A 19,568-nucleotide genomic window follows, 5' to 3' on the forward strand; every position below is an offset into this window, starting at 1 on the left:
ATCACCTGTGTCTCCTTAGGACACAAACAATTTTCTGAGACAATCCTACTACAAGTTTTTTTTTGTTTGTAAAATACATTCTGCCATTTAAAGTGTGGGGGCATCAATTTTCTAATTACTTCTCATCATACCAGCATTCAAATTACATAGAATAACTAATTCAGTAATGTAGGGTTTTCTAAAACTGTTGTAGCACAATGAATCAAATTCTTATGGTATCTAGTGAATTGTAGATGAAACAAACATTTTTGTCATTATCTATGACAAAGAAATAAAGAATCTTTGTTTTATACAATAACAATGACAACTGATCAAATGTATTTTGAAAGTTTTATTCATCATTTAAGTTTGTAATATAACTCTTTACAACATAACAACAGAAATAAAGCTGTTTGAAATGAATTAGTAAAATATTTACACATGAAAAAATGTACATCTTGAACTATCAACTATTGGAAAATTGAATAAAAATATTGAGAAATCATGATGAAGCTCAACATATGGAAAACTATGTAAAATCCTTTGTCATGTAAATTTTTCATATTTACGTAAATTGTAACATACCATGAACGATCAATCCATTAAAATATCTGACAAGACAGACAGTCAATGGTCGAAATCGTACACAACAAACACTTAATCATACAATAATATGCTCTTTCATTTTTCAACACAACATCACAACATAAAGGATAAAGCATATATGCCATTTCTTAACCCGCATTAATACATATTTATCATTGTATCTTACAAAGCATATGAAATAAAAGAACAATAATTCCCAACATAAAGACTGTTACAATGGGAATTTCCTACAAATTATGGCTCATTATTCCTCTGGACACAAATAATTTTGTGTCCAAGAGTAATGAGTTTACCCAAAAAATATAAAGCTCACCAAATGTCAAAATTTTGTAAACCAACTTATTTTTGTTAATTTTGCAAGCAAGATTATATGTCATAGAGAGCATGTGGACGAGAAATTAGATATCTGCTAAGTTGACTTGATATCATGAAAGCTGAGAAAAAGTATCTGCAAAAATAAGTTGGTTTACTCTAGTCATCAAAATAACCCAATACATTTGTTGTACATAGTCAAGTACATTCATTTCTATATAGTATACATAATCTTGTAGAACAAACATTAACTTTCTTTATTATGGGAATGTTTTTTTTTTTAAAATAATAATCAGCTGTTTCTCACAGCAGCTGTGGTCACAGCATTCCACCCTGTAATACACTGCACTGTGGGAACTGAACTCTCACTGCAGTTGTTGAGACAAATATGACAATTTGTAAAAGGTCACATGAAAAATTTGTGCAAATGTTCTGACAGATCTGTAAACAATCCAATTCAACGTGTCAAATTGTAGATTAAATCATTTTTGATGTTTATAATAAAAAAGTATCAAGTTTATCAAAATTCATATTGCCTAACAAGTTAAAACCCCAATCACACAGTAGCTGTGGATTTCCAATCAAAACTGTTATCTAGACACACATCACCTTGACATTGTTCTGACCTAAAGGAAAAACAAAAGACAATTGTTTCAAATACTGGACAAAAATAGAATGTCTGAACGATAAAGTATCTGAAATACAATTCATAACCCAAAAACAAAGTAAACACTGTAGGTCTTTGAAGTACTTTTTAACCCAGAGTTTCAAAATTAAAACCATGTCTGAAAAGTGATATATCTACAAAATAAAAGTCTGCAGTCACTTTGTCATTCATCACAAATCTACAATTATCTACAACATTTTTTACATTGATAAGTACTCAATGTACTGACTGACTAAAGTTTTAGTACATAGTAATGAATGTCCCATAAATTGCAAAAGTCTCATAAATTCGAAGATCCTACAAAATTTAAAATAAACATATGAATTAATTCAGTAAGGCTGCAGTCAAAAGGCCGAAATACAAGCCATCTCTCATAAAAAATTTATTTCCTAAAACTTTAAAATTCAACGTTAAACCTTCAAGTAAGAACAGGGTTGTTCACATGTTGTCAAAACTAACACCTCCACCCAATTTCTTTCCAGTTGTCATGATAATTTAGGTCATATAAATGACATATGTGTTTTCATTCATGTTTTTATAGTATAGAGCAGAAGAACCTTGTTTTGTTAAATTTGCATTAAAATGATCAAACACTTTAGAAAGAAACATTAATGTTGTGGGCATGGTGAATTTGGAAGGTCAAAGTCATGAAATTAATAATAGATAATTTAATGGGCTTTTTCTTTTAAATTACTGTCAAACCAAGTTTCAAATTTCCTGAATGAATGTATAAGTTTTGTATTCTTCCAATGTGTGATCAAAATTTTAAAATGCATGTTCTTACAAGGGTATTCTGATCAATATATTTTTTTAAAGATTTTACAAAATCTTACTTGTTGAACCTAACAACATATTACTTGCTGCATAAGATTTAAGGATTTTAACCCCTGGTAGTGCATGTTTAAACTAAAATTTGTTATTCATAACTATTGTACTCCTCTACACAAAACCTATGGAATTTCAATAATGTCTTCAACAACAAGATTCTAGGGAATCACTTTCACATGAATACAAATGTAATTTAATATTGATTATGACATGAGACGTGTGGACAAAGTTTTATGGAAATTTCAAATGAAATGAAATAATTCAAACATCTTGCACCAAAGTTTTTTGCTATTGTGTCATGAATTCACAGAGATCAACATACAACTACAATCCAACCAATAATGGCAGTGGCTAACAGTTTACAAAACACAAACAGAATCAATGCTGAGTGGACAACAGTGATGTGTCATGTCTTTGCTGTGATAAACTTGTACAATGTCCATTTTCTTTCTCTGCTTTAATTCTAAGCCATGTATCACCACCAAGGGCCTTGGCAAAGTGGTCATCAACTGACCCAGTAAAAAGTTCATTAGTTGTCTCTTTCTTGGCTTTCAGTGCTGTCCAGGTACTGTTACCGAGGGACTTAGCAAAATGATCATCTACAGAACCTGAAAATAAGCAAAAAGTAAAGGAACAAGCTCAACTCAGTGGCAGACATTTATCTTCTCTTTAACTAAAAATGCCAGTATTTCCATGTCTTAGACAGTATTCAAATGGTTTGACACTCAGAGAACATTTCATAAAATCATCCACTTTATTTTAAAATTGCAAGTTAAATGCAATTTGTGAGAGGGTTGTCTTCAGAGTGTATAATGCATCTGAATGTCATGCTATTCCAAGCTTGAATAGAGATGTATAGGAAAGATTGCTGTATAATTAACTTGCAAAAAAGTTAATATTAACAATGATGCTGAAAAAAAATTAACCAAAGTGGTCAGATTAAAAAATCTTTTATTAAGTCCCTAACTTTAATAATTAGAAGCATGATTTTAAATTACTGGGTACCTGCTTCATGAAATACAAAATAGCAAAGTGTTTCACTGCAAAAGTACATTTACTTTTAGGTATAAAACTTCTAAATATTTCTAAGTACTTATGACATCCTTAATAGATTTTGTCTATGTCTAAAATATCTTAAAAATGACAAAAAGGTATTTTTTTTGGTAATTAGTATTCATAAATATTTATCTTTTGGCAAATACAAGCTTTTTAACCCATTTCCATGATGTAAATATACTTATTTAGCATATTTTTATGCAAGACTTATTTGCTCTTGTGTAGGTGTTATACAAATCTGTCACTATGAGCTATAAGGCATGTCAAACAGATGGCAATTTTATCTTTAGTATTATTGTTTTACTTGGAAGAATGACAAGTTATTATGACAAAGATTTCCTTAAGAAATAATTTGTTTTACAGTAGGAAGGACCCATACAACACTGAGTTTATCTGCTAGTTAAATATCCTCTTCCATGAAAACACATATTTACCTTCAACAGAGATATGGTTCAAATCTTAAAAGCTTATTTGATTTTATGAACTTCTTGAAAAGGGACTTATGAATTAAGGGAGCAAAATGAAAACAAAGCTATGGGAAATGAAAAGTATACTGTTGTCTTTACAATTTCCATTTGCAGACTGAAAGAAGCCTAGGTTTATTTTTGAAACTGAATAAGATTATAGATCAAACAAAACAACTTGGCATGTATCGGAAGTACCAAGCATGAAATAACTATACATCATGGTGCAGGAGTTGATTAAGCACAATATTGCAGAGCACATGTTAAGAGTCACCCAGTACAGAATTTACATGTGTAGGTGATTGTTTCTTCAACTACATTTCCTTATATAATATATAGAATATCAATTACTTTTGATAGTTCCTTGTCACTTGATTTTCTAGTTCAGTAAAAATGTAACTTCAGTATGATAATATTACAGAAAGCTACTACAACATTAATACCTTTTGTTGACTGGGGGGTCAAGCTTTGAAATAACCATTTACTATTAAAAGGGTTAAGAATAAATATAAAATTGTGTTCATTTTTTTTCAACTTGACATCAAACACTTATAGACTTAAAATATTGCAGCATTGATACAATAATGGGGAATAATCAATGAACATTATCTAACTTGAGAGTATAATTGCTGCAATATTTTGTGGAGTGCTAACTTTTAATGTGAGCTTAAGTACTAAATGCATCACTTAGCATCTGCCATTTTTTTTTTATACTTTTTTGCCTTGAAGTCCCTGAATCTCAAAACTACAGAAATAACCTGTGTACTGTAGTTATAACAAATAATAGATTTTTTTTGTACATGTATTTAAAAAAAAAAGCACACAAAAGTGTGTTGGTTGGGAAAATATTACCGAGGACTTTGATATTTTGACATGTCATCAAATTTTATTAACTAAAGAAGCACATTATGATCGTATTTGTTTTATCCAATTAATCTTACCTGTGATAGAAACATTTGTGGTTGTTTGTGTCAGTGATTTTGACTCTACTACGGTAGATGTAGGGAAATGAGGTGGTGGACCAGTTGGTGATGGCACAGTTGGTGTTTTTGGTGACGATTTAGAGGATACATAATCTGGATAGTTGTGGCCCAAGGACCTACGGAAATGCTCCTCAATAGCTGGATCACACAATTCTGAAGAAAAAAAGTGTACTGGTATGTCAAGAAAACTTATGTTGACTCTAAAACCGCTGAATAAGCACATTAATGGATATCACTATTTTATTCCAACATAGTTTTGTTATGCTTTAAATTTGTGAGTTTTTCTTCAATTTTTTAAATAATATTTGATTGGCTTTCATCTAACAATACATGTAAAAAATAAAAGTTGTAATGAAAAAATAACACTGCAAAAATATGCTGGTTTTCTATTAGTACTTTCCAATGAAGCTGGTAAAATGTTTATCCACTGAATCTTTAAAGAAAGCATCTTACACTGAAATGAAAGACATGCAAGATATCTCTCAGAAGAATACATAATATATTGCCAGTCAGAAAGTGCATTGGTGCACCAAAGAGACCCCAATTCATAAATATATCTACATGCAATATGTCAGCATATTCTTCATTTTAACTAAACATGTTGATTAGATGATGCAAAAAATGCAGATATACTATTATATAATAAAGTCTTATTATTCTGCTAAGTGGTTTAGACATGAAGAAAAAACTGGGTGCAGATAAGAAGTTGGGAGGTTTTTTTTGAGAGAAAGAAATAGTGTGTAAGTGATACATATCATACAACTTAATAGACAGAGCTTATATACCAGCCATTTATTTCAAATATCCTTGAAATGGAGTATACTCCAATAACATATTTTATTCTTGCTTGCAACTTAGTATGAAAGGCCTTTCATGTCAAAAACCTGATAAACCAACGTGTTAACTTGAGTTTGAATGCAACAAGTCTTATGAGTTTGAATGCGACAAGTCTTATTTTAATGCAGTAAACACTGTTTTAACATTTTAACATTTCTTTAACGTGATGAGTGATATGACTTTCCCTTTTGCTTTAATTGCATTTTAAGGCGTCAAATTTTAGTCAAAACTTATAGTGTGCAGTGGCCAAATGTGTCACATCTATTTCAATTAACAGTTTAAACTTTTCGAAGGCAGTATTTGGAAATCTCTTGAATGGTACTAAATAAAGAAGCATTTAACGTTTTATAATCATCAATTCATGTTTGAATTACAGTTAATGCATAAAAGTTACAGTTAACACGTAAAAGTTATATATAACAATAAAAATTACATTTCACTCATTTAGCTACAGTTTTAATGTGTTAAAGATCCTTTTATTTAACATCTTAAAATGTGACTTCAACATGTAAAAAAAAGTGTTTTTATCATATTAAATCATTATCAACGTGTTAGTTTATCATGAACAGCCTTTCATAACTGTGTGTGGTGAAAAAAGATCAATTCTTTCAGAATACACCAAATTTTAGGATCAAGGTCTATTATTAAGTTGTATAAACCAACTGAATAATTTAGTTTTTAAACCAGTATTCTTCTCTTCTATTTGGTCCCAGAAACATCTATCAAGAGTTATGTCACTTTTGAATGTAGATGTATTACATAAACTATGTTCAAGTTTGTAAACAGTTATGTCTTATAGTGCTAGATCGTTGGCAAAAAGACAACTTTTCTTAAAAAATCCCATAGAACAATTCTTCTACATGAATTAGTCATTGCATAACAACCTAAAATCAAAAGGAAGCCAACATTTACAATGACACATACATGTATTTAAAACCCAAACATAAAATTAATATCAGAATGGGTGAATAATCTTTAAAAAGAAATCTATTGGGTAAGTGGGTGCATTGTTTTGTTTTAAACTAATTGTGACATTAAATCAGCTACTTTAATTGTGACAACACTAGAACAATACTATGACAAGTTAAGTCTGTGTCAACAATTACTTGGGTTTATTTCAGGATATAACCCCTTCATTTCATCAACATTAATAATCCACAGAAAAATGCTAAATATATGAAAACTTATCAAAGCATTAATTTCATAATCTGTGTAAAGTTATGACACAACTTAGCTTCCTAATGAACAAATTTGGTAACAGTGATTTTTTTCTGACTGTTTAAGAAAGGAACCTGGAGCAATTGCAATATGAAAAAGCGTGTGAAGTATACGACTTAAGGAATAAATTGAAGGATTAAAATCCTTGATGAGGTCCAAAACAGTTTCCATTGCATTGAAGTCAATTGGGTACCCCTGCATGATAAATTTGATACAGTAGAGGGGACAGAGGATCTTAAAAATTTCCATTTTAATAGTGTACAAATCTCGAGACAATGTTTCAAGTAGAAATTGGGATTTCACAGCATAAATTTGGGAGATTTGAAAAATATTTCCTGAAATTCAGACCCAAAATAAGGATTGGAAAATCACTGGGGAATGTTGTCCAATACTATTCAAAACCTAACACCTCATAGTTCAGAAAAAAATTCACTTTGGAAAAAAATATTTTGCTGATACCAGTAACTTTGCAAAAATGCAATCTTCTAGCAGCTGCACTTATGCAAATATGACATGAATAAGGAAAAAATACATTTGGACTGGAGATATGAGATTAGCAACGTTCTGATAAAATCTGTACTAATCATGTAATCCAACATCACCTGCATGAAGAAATATCACTCAGTGCAGAAGATGCAAAAAAAGGTTGGGACTTCAAGATTGGCTGTATTGATAGGTGTTTTTTGTTCTAATTACCTTCAAATATATCTGAGATAGAAATCAAAACAGATCATAAACAGAGCCATCATACTGTTCACAAAAGTTTCCCACTGTTAGAAAGACTTTTTTATGAATGGAGTTGACTGCTTTAATATAGGCTGAATTTACAAGATAATAGTATTTATTAGGTGATATATCAATGGCATTTTACTATAAACCTATCTAAGGCAGTGATGATACAGCAACAAATCTGGTAAACCAATTTATTCAGAGCTTATAGACTGTCAAATTACTTAAACATGGTCAACCATTCAGAAAAATAAACATTCAATAATGTTTATAGTTATTTTGCTCTCTTGTGGACTACAAATTACATGGTTGTTAGGTACCCTTGGCTTTCCTTTGTAAATCCTTTTATACAGAAAATTATGGTCATTAGTGAGACCACAGACAGCCGGATGGCGCTATCTGCCACAAAGTCAGTTCTTATAATACCATAAGTATTACCCTTTTTGTCAATTTAATGGTAGTTTTTCATTTCATGAATACAAAATAAGTTTTTCATAATAAATTGTAAGACTTGTCTCCAATTGGAGATTTGGCTTTAAGATAAATATGTCAAAAAGTGCAAAGAATAAGAGCATCCAACCATGGCAGTGATCAACACAAAAGTTCAATTTAAGCTTATTAACAAAGTTGAGAAGCCATTATGCTAATCATTGACAATGCATTCTCTAATATAATCCAATTAGTGTCGGTTTTCTGTCAGTTGTTCTCAAGATATTTAATTAAAAAAATACCTATAACTATAATAAATGTTTAGAATCCAAAGCAGTCAATTTTGTAATGTTTCATTCTATTCTTTCAAAATTTAAACTATGCCCAACAACACCAACAAGAACTAGTTCTCAGACAATTGTTAACACCCCAGGTGCATTGAAAAAGCAATTCCAAAATGATGAACATTGAGAACAAAAAAATAATCAAAGAAACCTATAATCTGAAGAAGTATACCATTTATCACCTAAAAGATACTAAATCAATTTAAATATAGCCATCGATGTTATCTCTACACCATTGTGCCCCTTGATCTAAATAAATTATTGTACCCTAGTTTAAATGGGTCTTACTTTGATCACAAAACCGTACCAACTACACTATCTGTTACAGTTTTAAATAATTGGATTCTACCCGTTAATCGTTTTTTTAGTAAAAAAAGAGAATAACTTTTGTAAGGATGATCAATTAGAGGTTGGTGGCAGATAAGATTAAGGAACATTGTCATATTGTTTCTTACTATATCTCTACCTACTTGACACAATTGTTTTATCTTGGTTCACAATTCATTCAAAATACCTGAAGTTTATATAGGATTGGTCTAATTACATTCTACCCGGGTTGTTCAGGACAGTCAAAAAATTTTTACTAATTACATTCTACTAGAGCTGCTCAGGAGAGTCAAGTCAAACTTTACTGATTACTTTCTACCAGGGCTGCTCAAGATAATCAATTCAAATTTACTGATTACATTCTGTCAGGAGTATTCAGGACAGCAAGGTCTAATTTTATCTTTTTTGAAATGACCAAGAAAGAAAAAGTATATCAAAGTATTCAAAAGTTTATTATTTAAAAGTAACAATGCAGACTTCTTGTCCATCAATGCATGAAACATTGTAGCAATTTAACATTATAATATATTTTTTTTTTCTTTTCTTCTTCTTTTTAAATTATTCCATATTTGTGCAAGACAAAACATTTCCAAACTTCAACATAAGCCAGAATTTCTATTCATAAAAATTTTTGAAGATATAATCCTACTTGTATTACAATCCCAAATGTAGAACTGTTTACTTTAAAATGCTCAATATTTGCACAAGATCATCTACAACCTAGTTTTAAGCATATTGCAAACAACTTCTTATCATTTTTTTTCTTTTGAGTACTTGAAACTCATTCATGTGATGTTTATATTCATTCCACGCCAAAATTAAGTCTCATTTTTAGCATAGCTTCATTCATAAATTATAGTTTAAACCTAAAAACATGTTGAGAAATGAATAAAAAATCTTAACTACAAATGTAGGTAGCCAATGAAGTCTGCACCCTAAATTAAATAACTTCAATTGAAGACTAACTACCAATATGTGGTTACACTTGAAACAGTACTTTTTTAATATAACGCCAAACTTTGAGCCACACCTACTTATCGTATCACACTGATCCCAGAAAAATCAGTTTGAACTTGAAAGTGTGCACCAGTTTTATAAAGGCATGATATATACCGTCATATTCTATTTTTACGTCCATTTCAGTTATAGTTTTCTATAATTAAAAAAAATTTTAAACCTAGGTACTAACCTGTTCTCACTTCCCTCCGACTTGGACTTGGTAGTGACTGAGGAGGTGACACTGAGGGTGATAGTTTTGGTGGCACCCTCTCTTGGTTTGGTGCACATGTGATGACAGATGGTCGTGGAACGTGTGGAGGATATGAGGAATTCTGTGATGCAGAGTTGGATAACGACAAGTTTAATGGAGTGTCATGAGTGTCAGGATACCGTGGTGGTGAACCCCGTTCTCTCATTAGCTGATTGGCTTGTATGAGCATTGCTTGATGAGCTGCAGCATAGCTGTCAACTGATAATTCTGGTCTACTTCCATTAATGTATAGTGGTAAGTCAGACTCTACACTGGATATTTGTCTAGTGGAAGAAAAAAAAACATAAACCTTAATTAATTTTATCAGAAAAAACCAGTTATTCCAATATTTTGTCATATTTCTAGACTCTGCAATCCTAAAGTAGATCTGGAAAGTCTTAGATTTAGTTTTTAACTTTTTTATTATTTCTTACAGATCTATCAGTGGCGAATTCAGAGGGGGGCAAAGGTGACTGTTAGAAAAAAAATGAAAATAAAAATTATTATACATATTTTTGTGACATTCTGGAAAAAAAATATTAAGCCTTGCTACACTTGGCAGTTGATTATGTTTACGCCCCCCCCCCCCCCACCCCCAACCAGAAATCTTGGATCAGTGATCAAATTTATGTGGAAATACTTGCTAAATGCAAGTTGAAATTCAATTTTTCTAGTAGAAATTATTTCCACTATCTAAAATTTGCCAGTGGAATTCTATATGTCATATAGGTAAAGTCCAGAAATAACCCAAAAAATGAGGTGTAAATTTTCAGTACTTTCTAAATTTAGCTATTGAAAAAAAATCTGAAATTCAATCCCTGTGAATCTACCCCTGATTGTGAAGAATCATGTCATATTTACTGCACAATTTATATGGACCAAAAAGAAAAAGCTACAGTATAATTGCCATCTATATTATGTTTAAAAGTATTGAAACATGAGCAAACTATCATTATGATACATCAAAACATTCAAACAAATCTATCACAACAAATAGAAAATAAATTAGATATCACCATGCACAATAATAACAAGTACAAATTTTTTCATGCAAGCAATAAATTTAAATGAGTCATTATAACATTTTTTGTTATAATTTATGTTTTGACTGAATGGATTTTGTCTGTGTAAAGAGACGCCTACCTGTTTATACTTTTGGCCAATCTCCAAGATATTGGTTCTCATTCATACAGGTAGTAGGCATAAAGACCCAAATATTTTGGCAACAGATAGAAGATGTGATACTTTTTTGTGGTTTTCAGAGAATATTTCACAATTTTAATTCAATTCAAATTGAATTCTTTGCCAATTTGTGAGATAGATGAGCAATATTTCAAGTTATGAAGGTTCCCATGTAGACTGAGGTGATTATAAATCTACTGATAGACATATCTTCCTACTTATTACTGAAAATAAATTCACTTTTTTCTGCTTTATCACCAAAAAAATTCAGATTGAAGTCAAGTTTCTGATTCAGAAGCCAGCAACACTAAAAGTTCAGTGGTTATGAGAATCAGTAAAGGTGCCATTTATAAGCAAGCTTTTGAACAAAACCCAGTAAGATGTCCCTTTTGCATAACTGATCCCCCAATAGGACTTTACCTTAAGAAAAATGAAACAAGTGCTATTTTTTTTAAAAATAAAATCATTTGCAGGGAGCAGATGCCAATCTGGAACAGTTGGGGTGTATATAAGTTTGGATTGCAATTACATGTTTGACACAGGATAATAAAGTGACTAGAACGGCAGTGGCCTGTTTTTTGGCCCCCAATTCTTAACTGGTTCATGTTGTTGGCAACAAAATCACTCACAGCCTTCCTTGTGTTATAATTTCTAAGAGATCCATTCACTTTTACTTATGGATTGGACACTAAATATATTTGTACATGACAGCATGAAATAGTAAATGACCCCTTAATTTTAGCAGTTGTTGGCACAACAAAATATAAAAACATCACTGTGTTAAATTTTCAGTTAAATTTGTAAGTTGATAATTCATGAAACCTAGGACAGACTTTATGAAGACTATTAAAATGTAATCCTCTATAATGTGAGAATAAAAAAAAAGCTTTGATGTAAGTGTAAACTCATTACTAAAGATCTCTCAAAATACTTGGAATATTTCCTCATTTCTTTAATATGTACTTTTGTTGAACATGCACAATGACATGGACTTTCATATGTTTTAACACTTGATTTCAAGTTAACTGGTAGAAGAAAATAAATTTGTTGATTACATCACATGCAGCTTTTTAATGGGTCATCTTGAAGAGAAATCTCCCATTTCCGGAAGAAATATATATATTGTCAGACATAAATCGATCTGTAACAATATGTAGGAGCCTTATATCTTACCACTTTTTTGCAAGAGGGTGAGGGATTAAAACAACCTAATACCAGTTAAACATGTCTGGAAATGACCTTACAACATTAGACCATATATATCTCACCATTTCACATCTTCAAATTTTGAGAAAGGTTAACTAAAATTTGATCAAAAATAGATTCAACATGATAGAATTATGTAATACCGTTACTTAACAGTTGATAACAACTGACGATGCAGAATGACTCATTGGAATCTACATGAAGCTGGTGTTAATGTACTTTTTACTGTGTAGACTAACAGACAACAATTGTAGGACTTGGCAACCACTGACGTATTTCTGCTTGTATTTCTGCTTATACGACTTACAATCTCCATCTCAATAGGACAATAAAATATGGAAAATGTCAAAGAAAAAGTCAATATGATTATCTTTGTACTATTGAGTGTTTGGGTACAGTAATTAGTTAACTATGGTACAGATTTCTCTAATAGATTTCTCTTTGTTGAAAAGTTTTAATAACAAGTTAATCAACTAATAACAGTGCATTATTACTTTCTGGGGCATGGAATGCAGTTTGTCATGTGTATCATCGCTTGCATGGACATGGAATGTTAGTAAAGATCTTATACTTCAGGAAGGATGTCATCTTTATCATGTAATTAATGTTATACTTGTATTACATGTATGAATATGGATGATAATTATTTCACACAAAGCAGTTACGTGTCTTAAATCATGCATTTTCAAATATCAGCTGTGAAAAATGAATGAAACACTTTGTTCAGGTTTTTTTTATTTTGATAATTTATTAATAGTTTTAAGGTATTTGTTTTTATATTTCATGCTTATATGCATTGGGACTGGTAACCATCAGAACCAGTCTACATATATTTCTACACTATCAAGTAAAGAAACTTATTACTTATTACAAGTAAGAGTAAGCAAGTAGACTGCAGTCAATATACTGCTAATTGTAGCTATGACATACATATTATACAAAAGCCAGAAATCTCGAATGTCAAGTAATTTTATCCAACCTGATTTAAAACCTACATCACAGATAATTCACAGAAATATACATGTACATGGTACATGTTCCATATACTTGCCTCAAGGTGACAAGAACAATTTATTGAATGTTAGAGTAGGAATTTTAAGAATAAAAGACATTGTAAGGGTTTCTGAGATACCACTCTGAGTCTTCATAAATGTCATCTAGGTATGAATAGTTACTGAGCATCCACTAACATGTAACGACCACACCCGACATTAATGAGATCAAATATTACTGCAGATACTATCAACTGGCTAGATATACATGTACCTATCACAACTTATCATAATCACTTATAACATTGCAACATAGTAGAACAGACATATACATAGCAATGATGGCCAACAATTGCAAATGCATGTACACAGCAGACAGTAAGATGGACCTGAGCAAAGTTGAAAACTAAATTAAATGACCCAAATATTTTGACGTACATGCATACCATTCAACCAAATATTCAGCATAATAAGCCTAAAGAAATGATTTTTGGGTACTAACATAACCTTCCATTCAGGCATTTTTTGAATGATGTTGCATGCTTTATCTCACGTTCTACTGTTTTCTTTCAATTTAAGCAAAATTTTCAAGTAAGTTCATATTACTTTAGTATATCTCTAATATTACTTTAAATGGTACAGTTTGAGCAGTGGTTATATTTATAACAAAATTTTTTGTAATCTAATGATTTAAAGATGTATATCCTTGGTTTAAAAGCAACAAACTTTTCACATTTTAAGCTTCTTTGGTTCAAATGCCCCAAGGGAAGACTTACTCCACTGAACTTAACCACAAAATCTACCAAATGTAAATAAATGACGTCCAGAGTGTCCGGGGGCTGACTAAACAGTAATGTTACTGACCTTCTGCAAGAGGATTTTAATCATTAAATCTTCAGTCTGAAGGAGCATAATTACTATAATACCAGTCTGTGACAGTCCTCTATTTAGACAGGTTTACATATCTAACCACAGGGCAGTACAGTGCAGACATATTACTATACTAAGGACCTAATTTAATTAGACTTACATGTATTTAGGACAAATAAACAAATATTTTCTAGTAACTAGTGTTGATTGCCTCTGAGATGATGGACTTCTTCTGATAAGAACAGAATTAAAAAAGCTGCAAGAACAGTCCCTTTTAATTTTCTAAACAGCATTCAATTTTAAACATAAATGTGCTTTTTGAATGTTCCTAGGAAAACAGGGCTTTAACTTACGTTTGAGTTCCTGTACATCTGCTTTTAGACAAGAACTTGGCTTCCCTTTCTTTGTCAAAATTGAGCGTTTGAGGAAGTCCCTGTCTTTCTTTTAATCTTTCTTGTTTTTGTAGTTTCGTAGGAAGTTCCTTATTTGAAGACTCTTGAGAATCCTGTAGAGATGAATGTCCTTTATACAACAAATGATCCCCTAAAATATAAAAGGTTTAATGAGTATATGCCATTGTAGTATACAAAATTTGATCTTGTGAAATATAAAAGCATTTCACAATTATGGTATCAGAAGAAATTTCTCATAGAGAGGTTACCTAATAGGAAGACAATTTAGAGTTGCAAAGATAAATGGCAGCATATATTTTTCACATATTTTGGATCAACACATCCTCCCAAGTCAGGCTTTTGAGTCCACTGTCGCTCCCTCAAACCCTTGACATCACTCATTCATATTTAGCGGGTATTGTCCAGCACCATCTAGTGAGTTACTTAAATTTAACCCGGATCAAAAATCCAATAAAATCACTCGTAATAGAAACTCTTTGATGTAACTTACAAAGTGGCTACACATAACGTCATTTTTTTTAGTAAAGACTCTACACAGAATCTATCATTTTTGCTCATATTGCATCATTTGTGACATCATACAACTTTCACTTACTATATCGGATCGTCCATTACCTCATATTATTATTTACCTTTCCACAGACATTTTATGTTAAATCTATTTTCATTGGTGCTTCTCACCCGAAGAAGCAACCATACAGAATTGGCTGGACGATACCCACTAAATATGAAAGAGTGATGTCAGGAGTTTGGGGGAGCTAGAGTGGACTGAAAACCCTGATTCGGGAGGATGGGATCAACAGAGAACATATGTTCAGGACGAAGACACATATACAATAAATTATAATGTAAAAATATATCAAATGCACAGCCAAATGTGCCACATATGACAATCATATGGTGCTCGATTCATATGATAATCATATGGTAATCATATGAAAATCATATGATATTTATCATGTGGTAGTCATATGATTATCATATGATTCTCATATGATAATATGGGCTTGAAAACATATGATAATCATTATTTGTGAAAAACATGTGATTATCATATGATAACCATGTGATTATCATATGTTATATGAAACATATGATTATCATATGTTGCTCAATTCATATGATAATCATATGAAGCAAACTATATGATTCCCATGTGTGGCACATTTGCCTGTGTAGTTAACACATACTTAATGTAAGATTTCATGAAGTAAAAAGTATCTCATACTTTCCGTTTGGTTATGAAAAAATGAGTATAGGTATTTTCATGAATTTATATGCACAAAGTGCTAAACATGTTTCCACATGTTTCTCAATTAAAACATATCAAATGAAGTTTGTATAGAAATGATCAAATAAATTATTGAGAACTAAAACTATGAAGATTGTACAAAACTTTAAGTTCAAAACTTGCAATAGTTTTGTTCATCAGCTGTAGGGTACATGTAGTTAATTTGACAAGACAAGGTGTACAAAGTCAACATTAGTTATATAATAAAAACACACACCTGGGAAGACAAAGTCAATCTTTAATTTACAATGTAATGTTTTACTGAGGAAATTGATTTATTTTTCAATGAACATCAGATTAGAATAATGTTTACACTAAAAGAGAAATCAAATTAACTTTTTAACTCATATTTGTTTATAAATGTATTACAAAATTCAATTACACATTTGTTTTACTTGAAGAGGAGGAGTTAATTTCATTCTAATGCACTGAACAAGCACTATTATTGATTCTTTTATTAAATATGTCTGAAAGACCTAATCATTTTATCCTCTAAGACCATTATACAGTCTAATCCTGTGAAAGGCTATGTTACATGTGTTCATGGTAGACATGCAATGAAGGACCACACAGTCTGTTCCTTCCACCAACAACACTTATAAATGATCATAAAAGATGTTCAGGGCTACAGAAATAGTATGGACAGCTATTCCAAGACATGGTTTGATGGTTATCACCATGAAATTATACAAAGGCTATAATCAGCAAAGACTGCACAATAGGTTCTGATCACATAACTTATAAGATCATTGATTAACTATAAGACCAATATAAGACACATGAACACGGCCAAGAATAGTACTGAAGGTCATCCAAAGACTACTGGCTTCATAGAAATATTGTCTTGAACATTTAATTTCCAAAGAAAATTGGAACAAAAATGTCTGTAATATGTTGAAGTATTTAAAAATTTTTATAAATGCCTTTTATCTTATAAAAAATCCTAAGTCTTTAAAAACTTTTCCAGCTTGAAATAAACTAATATCAGATAGCCAGTGTAACTAGCACTCATTGTACAATAAATTTCAAGTGGAAAGTAATAACTCATCATAAATATTATATACTATGAAGATATTTCTTTTCATTTTCCTTCAATGGTGTAAGTTTTAATGTAACGTAGACACATATATTTTCTGTCATCTAATATGTTTATTTTCTTCATTGAAATCAGAATATACTTTGAATGCATTAACCAAAAAAAAATACAATGAAGTCTTTGGGAATTCCGCTCCACTGGTTACGAAAATCAATTGTAAAAATCTGACACTAGTATTTACGCAGGTAAGTAAAGTATCAATGAAAGAAAATACGCAGTATTTTAACCATCGTCAGCGTCCCACGATCGACTTCTGAATGATGAATGAATTTAAACCCACTTTAAACTTAAAATTTTAATACAAATAGAAGTAGGGTGACCTGTCACACAAATAAACATCAAATTTGTGAAAAGGGTCCTTTCACAGAACTTAAACATACAAAACCTTCATTGTGGGGAAAATAAAATGGTCGGCTAGCAACTTTATTGTGGACAGTAACAATGAGTATTTGATGAGTGGGGTTGTGTACATTTGGTTGTTTGGAACAACCAGGCGGTAATCATAGAAGGATTTTCCCTTATGATGCACAAGATAAAGCAGTGTGAACATGGCAATTACTTTAAAATTTAAATAAAGTATTGAAATTTGTATTTGTCTGGCATGGGGTCATTTGGATTTCAATTTGAGATGTTAAGATACAATAGTTTAGAGAAATGACTTCTCAACTAAGTGTCAACAGAACAAAACTGCGCTTAAGGCTCTCTAAGTCATCATGAAATCAGGTTATCAAAATAACTGGACTATAAATGAATATTTTAAAAGAGCTCTTGTTCACTATAAGGCTTAGAAATAGGCATTAACAATAAGAAGCTGCAATAACAGATATATACGTGTGAAATGCAAGGGCATGGACCAAAGAAAATTTTCAAGCCAAAGCTTAAATAAATTTCAAAACCAAGGCTGCAAGAGCATTTTTATCCTGCTAATTTTAATTCTATTTTTCAAAAGAAATGAACAGTATCACTGTTTACAACCTTTAACTTAAACAAGTAATATCTTCCAAATTTATCCCTTGAAAACAACTAAAAGATAAAGTTATTCATTAAAAAAAAAATAAAACAGACCAATATATCTTCGTTTTGAAAAAGGGAATACTATCTTTGTTGTATAAATGCTCATATAATTTGGAAAATAACATTAATATAATTTCATCTATTTTCATTTTCATACCAAAAAAAATTTACAAAATGTTGTAAGTTTATAGCTTTCTTTATGATTAAAATCTAAGCTCAAATTTTAATGTGTTTTATCTGATACTTTATCAAATTTAGAATTTTATTAATTCATGAATAAATAAATTTGTATAGAAAAATGGAAATAAATATAAACATCATGTAAATAAGATATGTATCAAAGCCAATGATGTGGAAAAATGGTAAGTACAGACCAGGTACAATATTAGAACAAACAATACATCTTTAACATACATGTGCATTAGCATAATACTGCATACATGCAGTTATGTGGCTTGATAGAAGGAAAATCTTTACATAGTACAGGTAATTCAGTCAATGAAATATGGATGTTCAGTTTTTGCTGTCTCTTACATCAGAGAGCTAGTAGACTAAACAACAAACTTCACAATTAACTGATGCAGTCACAGAGGGAGATGTTGTTTGTGTTTTACCAGTATTAATACTAAACCAGAACTTGATCTATATAATATTCTAACAAATCACACCCTTTTACATTTTCTTTTATTGCAAGAGACCTTGCATCAAAAAACTGCCAATACATGTACCAGTAAGCTTGTCATTTGACCCGAAGTACAACATATCAAAGTGATTAGCACATAGTCTAAACCTAAAAAGAAAAAAAAACTTGTTCTATCCTGTCAGACAAGTATCAAACAAGTGTCAGACAATCCCTTAAGAATATGGTCCATTCCATTAAATAGAATCCAAACTATACAGTCATCATTATTAGAACAAAATCACTCTATACAATGTCTAATTTTCTGAACAATTTATGACAGACCAAAGGATTGATGGAATGAAATATTTCAATGACAAATTGATTGGTGGTAGAAATATTTCCTCCTACAAACTAACATGACTACAGGTAATTAGGTCTACCTGCTATATATGGTCAATTATACCTGACATATACTGATGACCTAAAGCATTGTCTAACACAGACACTCAATGAGAACTACAACCTCCTATCTTTGTTTCACCTTTGTTAAAAATATTACACTTAATCATAGCAACATCCACTTTCTTTTCCTATTACTTGATCATTAAGTAACAGGAAATTCACTATTGCACCAGTCAAAATTGGAGACCATTATTCATTAGGATTTCCCTTCTTAGTTTCAACCTACAAGAGTATCGACATTTAAAATGCATGTTTAAAACAAATACAGTAACAAGGCCTGACATCTTTCCTTTGATGAACATTGAGAGAGCACCAAAACTCAAGTTGACAGCTTTAAATCTTAAACTATTAGGACAATAGCAACCTGTTCTACTCAACCCAGCGACAAAAAT

The 19,568-nt window shown here is 31.0% G+C and overlaps 1 protein-coding gene across 2 annotated transcripts in view; it reads right to left on the reverse strand.

Moving 5' to 3' along the window:
* Positions 1-316: 316 nt before the first annotated feature.
* The window catches only part of LOC148629034 (transcription cofactor vestigial-like protein 4), a 30,131-nt gene continuing 10,879 nt past the window's right edge, over positions 317-19,568 (reverse strand). For both annotated transcript variants that reach the window (XM_088542777.1, XM_088542768.1), the window contains exons 2-5: positions 14,632-14,821; positions 9,969-10,312; positions 4,854-5,048; positions 317-3,000 (exon numbers count right to left, since the gene is read on the reverse strand). In XM_088542777.1, the coding sequence (XP_088398903.1) occupies positions 2,771-3,000; positions 4,854-5,048; positions 9,969-10,312; positions 14,632-14,821 (959 nt within the window). In that variant the 3' untranslated portion in view covers positions 317-2,770. The remainder of the gene's footprint in view (positions 3,001-4,853; positions 5,049-9,968; positions 10,313-14,631; positions 14,822-19,568) is intronic.

Source organism: Perna viridis, chromosome 1 (assembly GCF_037379345.1).
Source record: "Perna viridis isolate PV_CMFRI_1.1 ecotype Kerala chromosome 1, ASM3737934v1, whole genome shotgun sequence".
Lineage (NCBI taxonomy): Eukaryota > Metazoa > Mollusca > Bivalvia > Mytilida > Mytilidae > Perna > Perna viridis.